The following is a 20,503-nucleotide window of genomic DNA, read 5'->3' on the forward strand; positions in this document are numbered from 1 at the left end:
CCCCTTTAGGCCACTAATGGATCTGATCAGAAATATGAAACTCTCGATAAAATCTTTACCTCCATCAGTGTCTGTGGGGAGTGGACTTGGAAAATTCTCAGAATACAGAGATTTCTATTGTAATCTCTTCCTTGGGACTTGGCTGAAAAACCAAACTGAACCGCATGGACTAAGAGCGGGGAGACTCTTGCCAACTTGGAGATAAAACACTGCTAATAACGTGATAAAAGTAAACACTACTAGAGGCCATGCTTGACCTTCGTGATCTAATGTGGTCTTCCTAGCAACTTCATGAAGTGTGCATTGCTGTCCTCAGGTGGAGAGGAGATTGCTAGGAGGAAAAGAGTTCAAATGGCAAAGTGAAGACTTTAGGAGCAGCCCAGTGACATACGAGTGGCTTTAGGTAGTGGGACAGATGGCACAGATCAGGGGCACCTATGATGCCAATATGCATCAAGGGTCTGGGCTAGAGTAGTATTACAATTACACAGTTTCACTATTGGGAGAAATGTGATGCATGCATCCACAAGATACTTTATATCGTCCAACAAACATACACGGAGGACCCTGTGTGCTGGGGTCTAGGTCAGATGCTGGAAAGTCAAAGTCAAGTAAGACAAGGTCCTTATCTTCAGGGAGCTAGCAATCTAGGGCAGTTCTCACAAACTCATGACCCAGGAGGCAAGAGAAATGAATGGAAGGGCTGGGCGGGCATCAGGGACAGGACACAGGGCAGCACATGGCCTACCACTGGGGTCAGTCTCTCCTCAGCTCCAGCCAGAGGATGCCATCCTAGAAACCAGGCTGGTTGGCAAGTTTTCAAGAGAAGTTAGAAGTCTGGATATTTATTTTTAGTCTGGTAAAATCCCCTGATTTTAAATGTTAGCGACTAATTTTTTTGTTTTTTCAAAAAACATAGTGTGAGCCAAACCTCAAACAACTAACTGTGTGCGGGATTCAGCCTGCAGGCTCTGCAGGTTTTTATTTCTGGCCTAGAGGTGGGAGTAGAGAGGGGACAGAGAGGGGGTTCAATTCATGTCGGTCGAATGAGTAAGAGACCGAATGCATCTTAACCATGTTCATTTTCCTTCCTTTTGTAAAGAAAGATTACCAGGGTCATATAAACCAATGAATTTAATAAAGTCTACTTGCTGAGCATCTGATATAATTCCCCACTAAGATCCATGCCTTGAAACATTTTGTCTAGCAAACCAAGCATGCAAAGAAATAACTGCTAAGTGTCTTATCAGTCAAAGAAGACAAAAAAGACCACTCAGAGCTCCTGCTCAGCCTGAGATGAACAGGGCTACCTGTTAAACTGTTATTCCAGACAAAGTAAAAATGATGGAGTTTTATGGTTCCTTCCAGGATTCCCAGGGCCTGGGTGTTCCTGCGTGAGATCTATCTAGGCCTGTCCCTTGGGTAGAACAACAGAAAGCTGGCCTGGTCACCAGGTGGGTGATAGATTGGGTGCTGCGTCTTCCTACTCATTTTTGCACATTGTTAAAATTCAGTTTTGGTGGTTTAATCCCTATGGAGGAGATTTGACAGTGTGTAGCAAATGACATACACAAATACCATTTAGCTCAGCAATTCTACTTCTAGGGATCTATCCCAAAGATACACTGGCAAAAATACAAAAAGTCATATGTACAAGCCATTCACTACAACACTGTTTGTAAAAGCAAAAGATTAGAAATTTACCTGTAGTGACCATCCACGAGGGAGTGTTCAATAAGGGACAGGGCATCCGAACAACCGGGCATAATGCGGATGGAGAGAGGCGTGGAATGGGTGAGATCTTCAGGGTGTACTGTTTAGTTTTTTGAAAAGAGGGACCAAAAAAGGGCTTATAGTTTGTTACTTTTACATACACATATATATCTATTTTCAGTAAAACTAAAAAAATTATAATTTATGGGGGAGGGGCAGGGACGGAAGTGAGATTTTTCTTGTTGTATAATTTAACTTTGCAACCATGTAAATGTATTCCAGAATTTAAAAATACATAAATAAACACATCTGTCGAAATTGAGAGCTAAGACAAATGAGCCTAATTCTATCAAGTTGGCGACCTAGCCGCACACAACAAAACATTACTTAAGTGGCTTTAAAACGCAGAATTTCGACCTATGTTCAGAGTGGGAAATCTTCTAAGGACAAAGACAAACAAACAAACAAACAAAACATCCTCCCTCCAAAACCAAACCAAAAACAAAAAACCAAAGAAATCTGAAACTTTATCCAACACCTTATTGTTGGTGATACTGCTACTGTTATTTTGAAAGTATCTTATGTATGTTACAGGTTAAAGCAAGTAAGTAACTAATGCTAATGTTGTCATGAAGCACGACTTCCAGTGGAAGAGAGAAAAGATGTTTACATATATAACAAAAAAGCTTAAGTAAAACCCTGAGGTCTTAAAACTTGAATTGGAAGTGTAAGTTTGTACCAATTAATTATTTTCCTTTTTTTTTTTTTAAAGAAAATCTCTACTTTCTGGGTCTGACCACTGAAAAGCCTAGAAGCAATGGCAACTTGATAACAGTGACTGTCCTGAGGCCTAGCCTGTGGCCTCTAAATACCATTTCCCACCAGAGGATCCAGAGATTCTTAAAGAGATGGTTGATTTCAGGGCTGGGCCAAGAAATGCACAAGGTAAGCATGGGAATCTTGAAGGATCAGAAAGTTGAGGGCCTTCAAAGACCCTCAGGGGCCGCACAAAAGTTTAGGAATCCATATGAAGAGGCCAAAAGTGGGATAATTTTAACAACACATCAAATTGATTGAAACAAATTAAATATATAAAAAGCCATGACTAGTGGCGGCGCAGTGGATAAGACTCCGTGCTCCCAATGCAGGGGGCCTGGGTTCGATTCCTGGTCAGGGAACTAGATCCCACATGCATGTCACAACTAAGGAGCCCTCATGCCGCAACTAAGGATCCCGTCTCCCACAACTAAGACCCTGTGCCACCAAATAAATAATAAATATCAAAAAAAAAATAGCCATGAGTTCCAAGTGGTAATATACAATATCTAATTTGTTACTGTGACAGATTGCCAATGCACCAACTCACTATTCTGAACACTGAAAGAGGGAAATAATCATCAATATGTATGCTATTTTTGTATGAAGTATATTTCATGTAACTACAAATAGTCGATGGACTATTCATTTTAACTGAAGAATTCCAGTAATTAAATTCAGAAGAAATGGTGGAATCAGGAAACCACTGTTTTGCAACATCCTAATGAAAAAATGGATCTAGGCAAAGATCATCAATGGATGCTAAAACCATAAGATGAAAGGTCGAAGGGGAAGTTTATAATGGATGGATGAGTTTGGCAACATCAGGACCAACTGATCAATCTCAACATCTATCAAAGTGGGGCAACTAGAAATTATGAGCCTCTTGATGTGATGCCATAAGAAATACATGGAATTACATATGAAATATTCGAATAAAAAGTTTTGAACTCAAGTCTAGATTTAACTACCAGTTTTCAGGGAAATACATAGATACAGGAACAGAGAAGCAATCCTCTAAGCCCAATACTTGGGAATTCTATAGGACAAACAACCCCATCTCCTCCCGCTTTTTAAACAAATAAATGGCATAAAAATGGGGGGGAGAGACTGTTATTTATTAAAAGACTTAAAAGACAACAACCAAATGCAACATGTGTGCACATTCTCTAGATCCTGATTTGAATAAATAAACTGTTAAAAGGCATTTTTTTGAGAGGATCAGGGACATTTTAATATGGACTGGATATTAGACGTTACTTTTGATTGGAACAAAATAGCATTGTGGTTATACATATTTTGTGACACGGTAATCTCTTCCTTAAAATACTTCAGCAAAAATGAATAAGTAGTATAAAAATGTTAAAGTGAGGGTTTAGATAAAAAAAAAAACGATTTGTGTAGTTGCTATGGATTGAATTGTGTCTACCTCCAAATTCATAAGTTGAATCCCTAACTCCCAATGTGATGGAATTAGAAGGTAGGGCCTTTGGGAGGTACTTAGGTTGAGATGGGGTCTTGAGGGTTCGGCCCTCGTGATGGGATTAGCGCCTTTATAAGAAGAGCCACCAGAGAGCTTCCTCTCTCTCTTTCTCTCTCTCATTCTTCCTCTCCCTCCCTCCTTCCCTCCCTCCCCCTCCCCTACCACATGTGAGGACACAGCAAGAAGAGAGCTGTCTGCTAGCCCAGAAGAGGGTCCCCACCAGGAACCCAATTGGCTGGCACCTTGATCTGGACTTCTAGCCTCCAGTCTACGACAGCCTGGGCCGACTAAGACAGTAATGTAATTCTTGATGCCGAGTGATGAAACACAGGGTTCGTGATACTATTCTTTTTTATATTTGTTATGTTTGAAATCTTTTTGTAATAAGTTTAAAAAACTTCCATTTGGAAGTTTCTGTCTTTAGTGATACCCTGAGGGGCCCAAGAAAAGCAGACTTGGACAGGCCCCCACTGGCTGAGTGGTGGCAGTCCCCACCTGCTCATAACTCCAGCTCGTCTCGTGTGATCTGACCGTCACCGACCCCCCGCCCCACACTCTGGGCTGCTTGGTCATCCAGCTGGACACTTTGATGAGCCAGGTCAGGGCCTGGAGGTAGAAGGAATGAAGACACTTTTAGAAAAAATGGACTGGGAATCCCCCTCCCTGGGGGGGGGGAGTGCCATCTGCAGGTGAAGGATAGGGCTTAGGTAGGGAGGGAGCCAAGGAGCGAGGCTGTGGGGATATTCGGAAGGGAAGGAAGGAGGGATTCACAACCAAGTAACCAAGAGGAAGACAGCTTGCTTAGGACCCAGGAAGGAAGAAGCACTGAGAAAAGAATGGTACCTACCAGAGGTCCAGATCCACCTGGGTCTTCCGGTAAAACTTGTTGGAGGGCACGATCTTCCTGCTGGAATTCCTGCTCCGGACATGGAGGTGATAGAGCCATACTCCCTGCTGGTGAGACCCGGGAAGAGGGACACCCACACCCAGGGGCCCTTTGATTACACTCTAGCTGTTGGCATCATCCCAAGCTGGACAGCAAAACGGCAGCTCATCCAAAGCATTTAAAATAATGTCTAATTTATCTAACCTTCCTGGCATGTCTTGTACCCAGAGCTCCTTTAGGAGAGGTGATTCATCAGCCTAACTTGGGTTTCTACTGAAGTCTACAACCTTCCCAGTTGGTAACTTTTGCTTTGTAACTAACTGATTTCATCCCACAGAACCTGAGTGGCAGAATGTTCCAGTGGGCATGGCCCCTAAGGTCCTCCGGCTCACAGCAGCTGTGTGCCAACTGGTCTGCCACTCCCCGTTCTGAGTCCAGCATTGCCGGACATCATCAGGCAATCACGGCACCCTGACTACCAGATGTGGCCTCAGCATCCTGGGCAATGGGCACCTCTCAGACACTTGTCCACTAATTGGCATTGACCTTCAGTCTGGAACAACTGCTCTGGAGCAAGTCTAGTCTCCCCAGTCCCAGAGATGGGGAAACTGAAGCCTGGGGTGTATGACTTACCCAAAGGCTGCAGGCAAGTTAGTGAATCGTTGGGACCCAGGGCCTCTGGTTCTCAGGCTGGGAGAGCTCCGAGCAGGGAAAGATCAGAGAAAGCTCAATTGCAATCCACTGCTGGGAAGCTCTCAGAAGTCTGCAGGTGCCAGAGCGGAAGTCCTTTCCCCTCCTTCCTCAAGTCTGGCTCCGCTTCTATCACCAGACCTGCCATTGTAGCAGGAGGAAAGCAATACTGGGAGCTGGCTCTGCTGGGTGCCAGGCAGAGTGGGGGCACCCCCAGCTGGAGTGGCACCGGCAGGCAGTCGTACAAATAACGCCCGACTCACGCCCAGCTCAGCAGCCCTAGGGCTCCCGCTTCTCGTTCACACAACACAGACCCTCGCGAGATTGGGTAATATTGACCTGCGTTCACAGTGAGGAGCATTTTCTGCTCAGCCCTTTGGCAACTTAGATGCAATGTCTTACTCTTTCTTCAGGGAACACCTGGCTGAGCGAGGCTGGGCGTGCTCAGACAAGCTTGGATTCAAGGGACTTGTTCCCTCTTTGATGCTCAAAAGGACCTTGGAGCTTTGAAGGCCTTGACAGGGGATGAAACCACTCCTGTTCTATGGGGACTTTGCTATACAGATCTGGTTGGAGAAAAAGGACAGATGCACAGGGCAAGGCTAGGCATCCCTGGGTACCAACTGATTGTGAGTTGAGTTCCAGCCACCAGGCCTCAGGGTCAGGTGCTGGTGCTGGTCCCCATGGCCACCTCTCGAGAAGGAATGGAGGAAACAGATTTTGCCCAGAGAGCAGTGTGGACTGGGGACACCGTGATCACACAGGGGAAGGTTAGACAAGAGTGTTTACTTCCCTCTTGGCTCTATCAGTGCCCTGGAGGTTCCACCAAGGAGGACAAGCAAACGGAGGGGGTCAGAGTCACTGGTGGTACCCCTGGCACCTGATGCCCCTGGTGATAACCGTCTCGTCTACACAGCCCCGGGCCCAGAGCTGACTCAGCCCCATGACAGCTCTGGGGTTTCCCTTCTGGAGAGGAGGGAGAAGGCTCGCTGCTGGTAACTCACAAGTGAAGTGTGTGATGAGGTCATGGTTGGTGACCTGTGGCCTAGGTTCAACCGTGAAGGAAGACTGAAGGTGGAAAAGTAACCATTAATTAAGCTTGGTTACCTTGGGCCTTTGCAATGGCTATTTCCCCCATCTGGAATGTTCTTCTCCCAGCTCTTTTCATGGCTGGCTCCTTCTCAACATCTAGTGTCACTTCATATGTCCCCCACCACCCCCTCCTGCAGGGAGGCCTTCCCTGGCCACTCCATTCTCCCAGGCACACAGCCTGATCCATTCGAGGAGCCCATAGACACTGACTGCATTTCCCGTGTGCTTTTCATGGGCACCTGAGAGCTTGAGAGTGTCCCCAATTTACAGATGAGGAAACTGAGGTTGAGAGCGGTTAAGCATCTCCCTGGGGCACACAGGGCCTGTGAGTGGTAAAGCCAAGATTTGAATCCAGGTCTGTCTGACTGCAAATTCCAGTCGCTCTTTAGTCCTGGGCTTGGGGGACCAGGAAGTGATGCAGAGGAGACGAGAGTGTTGGGGATGGAGGGGGTAACTGGGAAAGGATCTCATCTATTGGGAAATATTCATTCTTTCAGTGAACCCTTCTTCACGGTGCTCTAAGCCAGATCCAGAAAATCCTCGCTGCGTAGATGGAGCCTCGAGGGCAGGGACAGCGTGTGGACTGTGCCGAGAACACAGATGCTGGGCCCAGGGGGAAGGTGGCCTGAAGCCTAGTTCATGATCTTTTGCCACGAGCCAGTCCCCTTGGGAGCTTGTCCATCTGGAGGGCCAGCTTTTTCTGAATGGGCTAGCAGGGGCCTTGTAGTTCAGGAAACAAAACTTCAGAAAAGAAATGTGATCAGGTTGTAACGGAGACATGCTCCTGGCGTCCTGGGAAGCGGATGCCTAATATTGCCTTGGGTGGAAAGTTAGGAAGGCTTCCTGGTGGAGGTGGCAACTGAGCTGTGTCTCGATGGATAAAAGGACTTTGCTGAGTGGGTGTGGGGAGGAGGGAATGCCCATCAAAGAGGGCAGCACTGGCATTGTACTGGACTCCAGGGATTGTCAGTCACTTGGCAAGCTTAGCCCTAAGGGATATATTATATTAGTCTGGGCAATATGGGCAGTAACAAGCAATGCCCAAATTAAAAATAATAACTTTTTTCTCTTACTCTCTCTGTCTGTCCATCATAAGTTGTCTGGGGCTCTGATTGGAGACATCTTCTCCTGGGGATGCAGACTGATGGAGACGTCACCGTCTGCAATGTCACTGTTTGCTGTGGCAGGAAGAAAGGCGTGTGCCAATTCATGTGCTGAGTATCGTGAATGAAAAGTGTTGCCTGCCATATCAGTAAACAAAGGATGCTGCAGCCATCAAGCCATCACATTACAGCTGCCCCCAGTGGTGAGTCTTGAGGGAACTCAGGATGGAAATAGGTTGCCACCATCGAGCCCTCAGCTCCTGCTGCCAGCCCCCAGTGGTGCACCTAGAGGGGACTCAGGAGGAGAAAAAACAGGATACTTGCCCTAGATAGCTAAGGTGCCATCAAAGGAATGATTTCAATGAGTCCAGACTCTTGCATCTTCCCGTACATCAAAAAGCACAAAATTCCTTAACTTGAGATGTTTGGTTTCCTTTAATTAACAGTAATTCTTTGATGTTCCAACTACCTGCTTTTTGTTGCAAAAACTCCTGTATATCCTGGCTCCTCCTGTACCTCTTCAGAGTGGTCCCTCTGAAGGGACCTGGGCTTGAAGTCCTCAGAAAGTCTGCCAAATAAAACAGAATTCTCAACTTTTAGGTTGTGCATTTTTTTTTTTCAGTTGACACAATCAAAGCATTTGCCAGGAGTGACCTGTGTCACTGCTACCTACATTTCACTGGTGTAAACAAGCCCTATGGCCGCACTGAATTTTGAGGGAGTATGGAAGTGTAATCCAGCATGAGTTTAGGACAAAGACTTGAAAATCTGGACAACGGCACTAATAATGCACAGGACAATGTAGAAAAGGAGAACGAAGAGCAGCTCCCAGGGTCGGGGTGGGGCCTTGAATACCATGTTCGAGAGCATGGGATTTATCCTGTGGACGATGGGGATCTTTGAGTAGGTGAGTGAAATGTCACACTGCAGAGAATGGAGGAGAAAAAAGGAAAGAGAGGCTAAAACATCAGAAGGATACAAGAGATGAAAGACGTTAAGAGGAAGGAAGGGACTTCCCTGGTGGCGCAGTGGTTGAGAATCTGCCTGCCAATGCAGGGGACACGGGTTCGAGCCCTGGTCTGGGAAGATCCCACATGCCGCGGAGCAACTGGGCCCGTGAGCCACAACTACTGAGCCTGCGCGTCTGGAGCCTGTGCTCCGCAACGGGAGAGGCCACGACAGTGAGAGGCCCGCTCACCGCGATGAGGAGTGGCCCCCGCTTGCCGCAACTAGAGAAAGCCCTCGCACAGAAACGAAGACCCAACACAGCCAAAAGTAAATAAATAAATAAATTTATTAAAGAGGAAGGAAGTATATTTAAAAAACCCAGAAGCTGTAGAAATGGGGCAGGGGGAGCATTTGGACACTGAGTGAAGGTCATGGCTGCTAGCTTCCAACCCTCCATTTTGGTGGGAAGAAGGAGCATGCACAGATATTTTGGAGGGTTTGTGCTGGAGAATCAAGACTTTGGTGGGGGTATAAGGAACCACCTCAAGACTCTAAAAGTTTTTCATGAAAACGAAGGACTAGACTTACTCTATGGTGAACTTTCAGAGTAGAACAAGGACAAAGGTTAAAAGGGAAGAAGGCAGATTTAACTTTAATTTGATAACAACTTCTGTCTTTAAGTTACCATTGTTATTCCAACGGTTTGCCAAGCACCTTGCAGAGATAGGGGTGTGTGTGTGATGTTTGGAAATGTTAATATCCTTCCTGTTCTCACAGCGGCAGGAAAGAAGGAATGGAGAGGTAATACTCTAGGCCAGAGGGAGGGTGGTAGTTAAAAGCTTTGTGGTGTTCTAGAACTACATCGAAGGAAGCTCCCACCCCTGCTGGTGTTTGGAAGGCGAAGTTAAATGAAGTTAAAAGGGGAGATAGGCAGAAAGAGTAAGTACCAGGATGGAAAGGGGGAGGAAGCTCTCTCTGGGGAAAGAGGAGTGGTCCACACTGAGGCTCATTCTCCTCCTGTCACGTCTGCAGGATGGGGCAGAACTTCTGACCAGAGGTCGGGGGGTACTGTAGTCTGATCACTGAGCATGTGGCCTTCAGAGGAGCTGGTGTGATCCCCTAGGACTGGTCCTTGCTCCAGCCCAGACCTTGGGAGGGGCACCTCTGTGACCTGCCCAGAGACAGAGGGCACTGGTATGTCATCTTGCGGCTGGGGGATCTGATGGTGACATCACAGTGTCTGCACAAACACACACCCCCCCTTCATTTTTTCTTTTGACACCACAATAGTCTGGAAATCTCAAAGGATTCTATGGAGGAGTGAAAAGAGTGGGATATAAGTTCTCTCTGGCCTGGAGGGGAGAGAAAATTGAACTTGAGTTAAAGATAAAGGTATATGACATGGCTTACAAAATGAGAATGAGCAGAGCATAGCACTTAAGAATGCAGTGCTGGAGCCGGATGGCCTGGGTTTAAATCCCAGCTTGGCCATCTACTAGCTGTGTGACCTTGACAAGTTACTTACTCTGTTTGTGCCTTACTTTCCCCATATTTAAATAGGGGATAATAACAGAACCAAATGAGTTAATATGTGTAGGGTGCTTCAATTCATGGTAAGTGCTATATGAGTTTTAGATGAAGTTGGTGACTGAAAAAAAAAAAGCACGATGTGAGAGTTGTGAGTTAAGTTTTATTGGGGGCAAAGTGAGGACTATAGCCTGGGAGACAGCTTCTCAGATAGCGCTGAGGAACTTTGCCGAAGAGGTGGGTGGGGGGAGGAGGTTAGTATATATGTGATTTTGGTGAAGGGGGTACGTGCAGTCAAGCACACATTTTGGCAGAGACTTGCTGCTAGTCAGGAGAAGGTTGCTGCTAGTCACGAGGAGCAGGCGTCTCCGTTAATGATTTTAGTGCTTTTCTAGATACGAGAAGATGCAAGAAATCGGGCTCATAAAATCTTTTCCTAAAAATATTTATCTGAAGGCTTGTTCTGTCAATTTTCCCAGAGCACAGAGTGCCTCATTCCTGAGCTCCACCCTGAACTCCTTTCAGGGTGTGTTGAAGGTCAGCGACTTCAGTGGCTAGTGACGCCATCCTTGTAGTGCCAGATGGCGAGTGACAATTTTTAGTTGGCAAAGGTAAGCATGTATTTTGGACTCAAATTCGTACCTGTTACATCTGCTTTATGTGGGGAGCTTGCCCGGGATTTAGGAGCTGCCTCAGTGTCATGTAATGATTTGAGGGAACATCTGGTTCCATCTCTGGCTTTGCAGATGAGGAATCAAGGCCAAGAGAGCTGAAGGAACTTGGCCAAAGTCACTCTAGACCAAGGAATTTAGACAAAACAGGGACTGGAACTCGGGCAAGTTGGAGCCGTGAGTCAGCCTCTTGCCAGCTGTGTGATCGCTGTGCGGGGCTGTCCAGCTGTGGGATGAATGGGCTGCTTTGTGGGCCTCCAGGCCTGAGTGGGAGCCGGCAGAGGCTGTCTAACCTCCAGATGGTCTGGGGGCTGCTTGGAGGAAAGGCCATTTTTTCCTTCTGACATCCAGCTGGCCTGAGGGGTTGGGGAGCTTTGTTTGACCTCCTGGAGCCTTAGCACAGCTGATGCCAAGGTCAATGGGGATGAAAGTGGGGGCGGCTGCGGTGTGACACCAAAGGGGACCCAAACTAGAGATGGAGCCTGACCTGTCTTGACTAAGCGCTTTATCAACAATCACACCAGTTCCTGCATCCTGCTCTTAAAAAACTTGTGCATGTGTGTGTGTTGGGATGGGGTGGGGTGGGCAGGGATTTAAATGCCATGGTGAGATGCTCTCCACTGGGGTGAAATGCACCACTGCTCCAGCTGGTGGCTCATCCTGGTTCATCAGAAATGGTTTCCTCGGGCTTCCCTGGTGGCGCAGTGGTTAAGAATCTGCCTGCCAATGCCGGGGACATGGGTTCGAGCCCCGGTCTGGGAAGATCCCACATGCCGCAGAGCAACTAAGCCTGTGCGCCACAACTACTGAGTCTGCGCTCTAGAGCCTGTGAGCCACAACTACTGAAGCCTACGTACCTAGAGCCCGTGCTCCACAACAAGAGAAGCCACTGCAGTGAAAAGCCCGCACACCGCAACGAAGAGTGGCCCCCGCTCGCCGCAACTAGAGAAGGCCCACACGCAGTAACAAAGACCCAATGCACCCAAGAATAAAAATAAAATAAAATAAATTAATTAAAAAAAAAAAAAAAGAAATGGTTTCCTCGAAACAGAAACAGATTCACAGTCTTCGAAAACAAATTTATGGTTACCAAAGAGGAAAGGTGGTGGTAGGGGGAGGGATAAATTGAGAGTTTGGGATTAACATATATACACTACTATATATAAAATAGATAGTCAACAATGACCTACTGTATAGCACAGGGAACTCTACCCAATATTCTGTAATAACCTATACAGGAAAAGAATCTAAAAAAGAATGGGTACATGTATATGTATAACTGAATCACTTTGCTGTACATCTGAAACTAACACAATATTGTAACTCAACTATACTCCAATATAAAATAAAAATTCAATTTTTAAAAAAGAAAAGGCTTCCCTGGTGGCGCAGTGGTTAAGAATCCAGCTGCCAGTGCAGGGGACACGGGTTCAAGCCCTGGTCCGGGAAGATCCCACATGCCGCGGAGCAACTAACCCCATGCGCCACAACTACTGAGCCTGCGCTCTAGAGCCCACGAGCCACAACTACTGAGCCCACGTGCCACAAGTACTGAAGCCCGCGCGCCCTAGAGCTCGTGCTCCGCAACAAGAGAAGCCACCGCAATGAGAAGCCCATGCACCGCAACGAAGAGTAGCCCACGCTCACCGCAACTAGAGAAAGCCCACGCGCAGCAACGAAGACCCAATGCAGCCAAAAATAAATAAAAGTAATTAATTAAGTAAAAAAATAAAAAAGAAAAAAAAGTAAAGATTTCCTCTAGAGACCAGAAGGGGCTCTTTCCCCTCGAGGGATTCCTGATGTGATGCTGGAGAGGGCAGAGCGGGTGCATAACACCTTGACATCATCTGAGATCGCATTTTTCCCAGCTTTGGTGTGTTTTACTTCTAGTGGCCCCTTTGACTTGTCTTTGGAGGATCTAATACAAGGGCCCCTAGACACTGCGTGGCCGTTAGTTGAAGCCTGAGAGGTAGGGGCCTGTGGGAGTGGGAGAGCCCAGCTCTTTATCCTTGGGTTAGGGCATTTTGAAGGCACAACTTACATTCCAGAGTTCGCTGGGGGAGCAGGCTGGAGCTTCCCTCTCCAAGACTTGCATGAAATCACATCCAGGCTTGGTTTCATCCCTTTTCCTATTCTTGCTTCCTCTGTGCCCTCACTGGTTTCTCTGGGAGCAACTTTGAAATAAATCACTTGTACATGAAACCTCGCATCATGCGCTACTTCTGGGGAGGCTGACCTAAGATGGTCCCTTCTTCAGGCAACCCACTGAGACCCCGACTGATATAGGTTCCCCTCCCAACTGTTCCTAGAGCATCTTGAAGCTGTCCCTACCATGTGGCTTTGCCCTTGCTTCATTTTCTGAAACCCACACTAGACCACGTGTTCCAGAGGGCAGGAATCTCACTTGACTCACTTGTAAGTCCATGTAAGTAGATCTTGTCTCTATCCACCAGACTCCAATTGTCAAAACAAGGCTAACACACAGGTTAGTTATTAGGTTATGGGTATTAGGTTACAGGTTCAACTGCTGTAATCAAAGCCTAAATAACACTGTCTTAAATATAATTTCATTTCTCCTTCATGTAATAATAGTACAGGTCGCTCCACAGTGATGGGGACCCGGTTCTTTCCTGTTGCTTTGCCATCTTCAACATGTGATATTCACCTCTGTTCTAATATGGCTGCTCCGGCTCCTGTCATTACATCTGCATTCCAGCTAGCAGGACAGAGAAGGGGAAGCAGGATGTGCCCCTTTCCTTAAACGGCATAACCAGAGGTTATAAAATTGCTTCCACTCATTTGTCATTGGCTACAATGAAGTCAAAGGGGCACTTTTAGGTGAAAGAGAGGCTAGTATATGGACTTTTTAGCTGGGTGGCCCTAGACTAGGGGTTTATTTACCAAATGAAGAAGGAGACAATTAGGAGTGCCTGTTATACCCTCCTGTTTCAGTGAAGATAAGCTGAGTTACACTATGAAGACATAAAACCCCCAAATCTCAACGGCTCAACATAACTAAGGTTTATTTCTCACTCACATCTCAGGTGGGTGGGCAGGGAGCCCTGCTCATCACAGTCTCTTCGGGAGGAAAGCAGATGGAGGCTCCCTCTGGATGCAGGGGAAGGGAGTGTGTGGCAAATTGGACTCTGGTTCTTAAAGGCTTCCACTTGGAAGTGACATATCACCTCTACTCACATTCCATTGGCCAAAGTAAATTCCATGGTCATGGCAAAGCTGGGGGTGGTGGGTACATAGAAGGGCAGGGGCAGTGTGACCCTACTACAGAATATATATGATAAGTAACAGTGGCCACCACCCTTCATTCATGTGCCTATATTTTGTTCTTCTTTGCTTCTCCCCACCCTGCTCCTCAGCCTCTTTTGGGATGTAGATACGGATTTGGATGAGACTATATGAGAGGACATATATTAGGCTGTTAATTAGTGGGGAAACCAAGCCAAGAAAGAAAGAAAGAAAGAAAGAAAAAGAGTCCAAAAACTATAAGAAAGCATGTTTGTAATCACAATTCTGCATTTATACAAGATTAGGTATATGTGTGGTTTATGCATAAATTTAATAAAATAATAAAGGAAAGAAAAATTTAAAATATAAATTCATTTACCAAACCCAACAAAATAATAATAATAAAACTGTACAAGAGTAACCACATAGTAGTATCAGGTTTAAGTTTGGATGCACATTACAAAAAACCTAAAAGAACCATAACTTTAACAAGATAAAACTTGATTTTTTTTTCTCCCACTTAAACAAATCTGGAGGTGGGCCATCCAGAACTTGACTGGTTTCCACCTCCAAGGTCAATTCATGGTCCAGTACAACTGCAGGAGTTCCAGCCATCACATCTGAAATCCAGACAGCTGTTTAAGAAGAAGGCAGGGAAGTCAAAGACACTCATCTCCCAGCTGAATCAGCTCCTTTAAAGCAGCTTTCCAAGAAATCCCTCTTATACATCTGCTAATATCACAAAGTCACCAGTCATGACTAACAGCAAAGGAGATTGGGAAGTGCAGTCTTTTAGCTACTGGGCACATTGCTATATAACAAAATACATTCTATTTTGAAGGAAAACCCAAAAATGGCTAATTCTGTAAGCAGCTACCAGCCTCTGCCTCAGAGACACAAAACCTTTCTGGATTGATCAGGCCAAACTACTGGGCATAGTGTGGGAGCCAGGAGGAGGGAGTAGGAGTGAGAAATCAGCCAGATGGATCTGACTTGTGAGTCAAAAAAAAAAAAAAGAAAGTCTTCACTGGAGACCTCCTGAAGACTGAATTGGGGGTTATACATACCACATGGCCAAACTTCTTTTGAAAACTGCTTTTCCAACTCAGTTCCCAAATCTCTCTCAATATCTTAACTTCTTAAATATCTTGTCTTTGTGACCTCACATTCTGACCTACCTGTCTGCCATCCTTACTTTTGTTCACATCACTTCTCCATTCAGTCCACCAGCATAATGAAATCCAGTACTGAGGAGCTAAACAAACACTTTTTAGAAGTGGGTAGAAACACAATGACCATTTCTACTTTAACGTTTTTTGCTCCTGATCAAGGTCATCTGAAGGACTGAGATGTCTTGGAATAGTGAGATCCCTTGTTTCCTCTAAAATCCCAACCAAGAATGTAACTTCCTTGATGCTGGAGATGGTGTGTTTACTTTTGTGTCCACAGGTCTTAGCGGTACAGGTATTCAGTGAATGTATGTGGAATGAATGAACAAGAGAAGAGAGTAAGGAGCTGCCTTCTCTTTCTCTCTCTCTCTCGTTTTTTGCATGTATGAGGGCCACTCTGAATCATGAATGACATTGGGTATAACCGAGGCATGGTATATGGGGACATAGGTGCAAGTGATAGGGGACAAGGATCAAAGGGGGTGGGACTAGAGCCAGGGGAAGCTGAAAAGAGCCAGAAGTGGAAAATAGGAAGAAACAAGGTAGGAAGAGCAACTTTTTCTAATACTACCTGCCTCAGATGACTTGACTCTCCTGCCATATTTCCCCGCCCCCCTCCTTTGCCCTAATTCTCTATCTTTAGTTATTCAGAAGGGCAAGTATCACCCTCCCCCTGCCCCACCCTAAGATGACTTGGCAGTGACCCAGCTGGTTCAGAGAGCAGTTTGTCATTTCCTCTCAACACCCTCAGTGGAATCACTGTGTCTGTCACATTCACAAGTTATTATTGTCATTGTTTTAGGAGTTTCTAGGATCTGCATAAAGAGATGTATAAAATAGTCTTTGCCTGTCCTTATAGAAGTTGCTATCTAGAGGGAGTGAATGTTCAATTACAGAAAAATGTAATAAATGCTAAGAAAGGAAAAAAATGTTGGTTGTTTGAAGAACATACAAGGGTGGACACTTACCCAGTCTTGGGGGTACAAGAAGGGCTTTCCAAAAGTGGAGTCTAAGACCTAAAGGAGGTGAGTGATAGGAAACCTAAAACAACAGTGGCTTACAAAGGTGGTTTATTTCCCTTTCCTGTAAAAATCCAGAGGTGGGCATCCAGCAGTGTCATGGGGCATGGGGCTCCATGGTGTCAGGACTCAAGCTCCTTCTATTTTGTTGTGTGGTCAGGTATGGCCTCTTGTCTCATGGTTGCCTCATGGTTCAAGATGACTACTCTAGCTCCAGCTATTGCACCCACATTCCACAGTCCAACATAGTACCAGTAAGTGAAAGGACTGCTAAATATAAACTCAAGCTAATCCATCAGTAGGGTCTTCTAATTTTTTACCCCCAAAGTAATACAAATACAGGATTAAAAATTATATAGCACAAAAGGGTTTATAACAAAAGGTTAAGGTCATCTGCCCTCGCCCTCCCCATCCTCTAGAAACAGTTTCAGCCCAGCTTTCTGGCAGCTGCTGTCAATGGGAGCCACTCTGACATTATGTTCAAAGCGAAATGTTTGTAAAACCAGCCATGGCATCCCTCAAAAGAGTTACTGGTGTCTCAGAAGGGTCAGTACCTTGAGACTGCTTTCCTCACTGATCCCTTCCGTGGTCTAACAGGTGACCTCTCATTGGAGAAGGGTGATCACCTGACCCAATGGCCGTTAATTCTTAGGAGGCCTGGCAGCCTATGAGGAGGCAAGAAAGAGTAAACTCTGCCCAATAGGCGCAACGGTGATTATCTTAGCCAATCAGATCCACTCTCTCTAGAATTTGAAATAGAAATTTGAGACTGAAAGAGTGTTAACACAAAGAAAAAAGAACAGAGTCAAATAAGAAGAATGAGACCTAGAATATTGCTGTTCCTGGCACTATCACCACCCGTGGATTTTATTGTTATGTGACCCAATAATTTCCATTTTGCAGAAGCTGTTTGAGTTGGGTTTCTGTTACTAGAGACGATGGTCTTAATTCAACATTCCAATAAGGTTTTGAATTTGGGTGGCACGGTTTCCTTGGTCTAAGAAGCTCTCGTTCCGGGGGTCCCATTTTTACAAAGCTGCAATTTATGGACGCTGCTGAGAGGCAGACAGGGAATGGGCTTCATCTCCAGGCCTGGTTGCCCAGTACAAACTGCCTAGAGAAGAGAGCGCTAGCATCAGGCCCTTGCTTCAAGGCACCGGCCTCATGATTCTGCGCAAGTGAGGATGCTTAAGGCCATCTGTTATTTTTAAAGCACTACCCATACAGAATGGACTAAATGTAACCTAGGGTCTCGGGAAACAGGTTACTTTTCGGGAAGCTACTCAAGTGTTGTTCGCCAGTCAGTTCCAGACTGACAGCCACTGCTGTTGGCCAGGGGACACTTAGGACTGCGATCACTCCAGTCCCGGCGTGGGGGTTTCGCAGTCTCAGCTCAGACCATCTAGGGAGTCCCTCGGTGCTGGGATTCCATTTGTTTCCTTTCGGGTCTCCTTTGGGCCACTTCGAGCAGCACCACCAAGGCCGAGCTCTCTTAATAAAGGAGACCCTCTCCCGCCTACCAGAGAATCGGCAGACGCTTGCGCAGGCGCACTCGCACAGGGCGGCTTGGGTTCCGCCCAATGGGCGGTGTCCCCTCTGGGGGCGGGTCAATGGCCTGCGAGGGGTGGGGCCAGGCTCCACCAAGCGCTGGAGGGATCTCGTGGGCCTTCCCGTAGGTGTGGTCCCGGGTGGCAGCGAGAGTGTGTGTGGGGGGGACCGGGCGACGGTGTCGGGGTGACTCAGAGGCCCCTGGCGCACACAACGTGCCGCGGGACGAGTGGCGTGGACCCCAGCTCCCAGCGCCCGGACGTTGGAGGGGGGGTCACATCCGGCGGGAGGGGGCGGGCCTCGTGGACCCCGGAAGTGTGGGCTCCGGCTGCGATTTAACCCGCGACGGCGTTGGCGGCGACGGCGGAGGCAGGGGTAGGTGAAAGGGGCCTGGGGAGGGGCAAGGACGGGGATGGGGGCGGCGCTGGCAGTTGCTCCCGGCGCGCCTCCGCCTGCCCGCTTCACCTGGCAGAGGCTGGTGATTGGGCGCGAGGGGCGCGTGACTCCAGCGGAGGGCCGGAGCCCCTGCCGCTCGCAGTGGGAGGGCGGGAAGGAGGGAGGCAATGCCCGAGCTCCCCGCGCAGGTCGCGCCTCCAGCACCCCCCCCCCCACCTCACCGCCACCTTTCACCCTCCACCCCGTACTTGAGCTCCCTGCCGGTCACACTTCTGGTGACGTTAGAGCCAGTTTACCCATGTATAGGCGGGGAAACAGCCTAAGAATGGGGTCTGACTTGCCAGAGGGAGTCCAGCGGCAGAATGGGGTCTGAGGGACGCTCTGGTCTTTTAACTCTCTGGGCTATACCCTTTCTCCAGGGCAGTGAGGTTGTGGCTTTTCAGCCTTGATTCTGTTCTTATCCTTTATTCTGGACCCGGACTTGGGCTGTCCAGCATCACAGACCACTCCCTAGTTCTGGGCCTGCTGGGTACAGAGGTCATTGGTGTTTGTGAATCTCCAGCGTGTGCCTGGTTCCTCCTGAATTTAGAGAGCAGTGGTGTGTGTGTGTGTGTGTGTGTGTGTTACTGGCAGAGTTGACTCTACAACTCAGGGTTTCAGTCCCTGAGACTAGGCAGTACTTTCTCAGCTACACAGTGTCTGGGCTCACTCACCCTGGGAATGTCCACTCTTAGCTCTGGAAACTTAAGAAACTCACTTCCCTTCACTTCAGCAATATCCCAGTAGTACTGTTGCTGACTCAGGCCTTTTCCACCCTCTTCATTGGCTCCCTGCCTCTTACCCAGGAGTCCCATTTCCTACTGGTGCACCCAAGATGCTGCCACCTGACTGTCAGGCTGTGACTGTCAGCCCTAGAGCTGGAAGTGGTGGTGACCAAGGGTTTGGAAAGGAAAGACTTTCTTTGTCTGTTGTCCAAAGCTGTGACCCTGTACAGGCCTGAACTCTGGTTCTGGGTGGGAGTGAGGACTTGGAGTGAAATACTGGACCCTGAAGTGAGAGTTCTTGGTTGTCATAATGTCCAGAAAAGCTTTTTTCCTAGATTATCTGAGAAATCTGGCTTGGTGCCTTTGTAGTTTCCGTTAGGTAGAAATTTTTCTTTGTAGATTTCATCTGGGCAGCTTCTGGTGGCTGTTTTTCTGTTTTTGTTTGTTTGTTTGTTTTTAAGGTAGCAAAAGCTCTGACTTCTTGCTTGGCTGCCATGTGCTATTGGCAGTGTTCTGGGGGCTTTGTGAACATACTGGATTCTGGGAACACTCAAGGTAGATGATGAGCCCATTTTGCAGATGAAGTAAGTGGGTAATAGAGATGTTAGGTAGGGTGCTACAGCCAGTAAATGGCCAAGTTGGGATTTTTAACCCGTCCGTCTTATTTCCAAGCTAATGTATCTGCTGGATGTTAAGAATCATCTGTGATGCTTGTTAGAGATACAGAGCCTCACCTTTGGATATTCTTGCTTAGATTCTGGAGAGGGACCCAGGAATTTGTATTTTTAACACTTGCACTGGGTGATTCTTACTGTAAGGCAAGTTTGGGAAGCACTGCCTTAAGGAGTTTGTAGATTTGCTGAGCTTGGAAGTGAAATTATTTCTAAGGCTTCTTGTTATTTTTTTGCTTATTGCTGTGTAATTTGCTAATCTGCCGTTAAAAGGGCATTGGGGGCTTCCCTGGTGGCGCAGTGGTTGAGAATCTGCCTGCTAATGCAGGGGACACGGGTTCGAGCCCTGGTCTGTGAAGATCCCACATGCCGCGGAGCAGCTAGGCCCGTGAGCCACAACTACTGAGCCTGCGCGTCTGGAGCCTGTGCCCCCGCAACAAGAGGGGCCGCGATAGTGAGAGGCCCGCGCACCGCGATGAAGAGTGGCTCCCGCTTGCCACAACTAGAGAAATCCCTCTCACAGAAATGAAGACCCAACACAGCCAAAAATAAATAAATTAATTAAAAAAAACAAAAACAAATGTTCAAGTACACTTGGTGTCTTAAAAAAAAAAAAAAGGGCATTGGGGTAGCTAGCTGTGTGAATCATCTCTTGAACACTGTTGGCCAGTCCTAGTAGGGTTTTTCCAGACTGACCTAATCAGGTCAGCAAAGACCTTGTTTTAATCCGATTGGATCTCTGTTCGGAAATTCTTTTAGTTTCT

General features: G+C 47.0%; 2 protein-coding genes across 2 annotated transcripts in view; one reads left to right on the forward strand and one right to left on the reverse strand.

Moving 5' to 3' along the window:
* The window catches only part of LOC103000617 (pepsin F-like), a 25,997-nt gene extending 6,839 nt beyond the window's left edge, over positions 1-19,158 (reverse strand). The window contains exons 1-5 of the mRNA XM_057552485.1: positions 19,062-19,158; positions 17,881-18,109; positions 4,877-4,928; positions 4,508-4,618; positions 221-280 (exon numbers count right to left, since the gene is read on the reverse strand). Coding sequence (XP_057408468.1) covers positions 221-280; positions 4,508-4,618; positions 4,877-4,928; positions 17,881-18,109; positions 19,062-19,158 — 549 coding nt within the window. The remainder of the gene's footprint in view (positions 1-220; positions 281-4,507; positions 4,619-4,876; positions 4,929-17,880; positions 18,110-19,061) is intronic.
* The window catches only part of VPS37C (VPS37C subunit of ESCRT-I), a 28,758-nt gene continuing 26,255 nt past the window's right edge, over positions 18,001-20,503 (forward strand). Inside the window, exon 1 of the mRNA XM_007174453.3 lies at positions 18,001-18,283. The gene's annotated coding sequence lies outside the window, so the exon portion shown is untranslated. The remainder of the gene's footprint in view (positions 18,284-20,503) is intronic.

The sequence above is a fragment of the Balaenoptera acutorostrata genome, chromosome 9 (genome assembly GCF_949987535.1).
Source record: "Balaenoptera acutorostrata chromosome 9, mBalAcu1.1, whole genome shotgun sequence".
NCBI lineage: Eukaryota > Metazoa > Chordata > Mammalia > Artiodactyla > Balaenopteridae > Balaenoptera > Balaenoptera acutorostrata.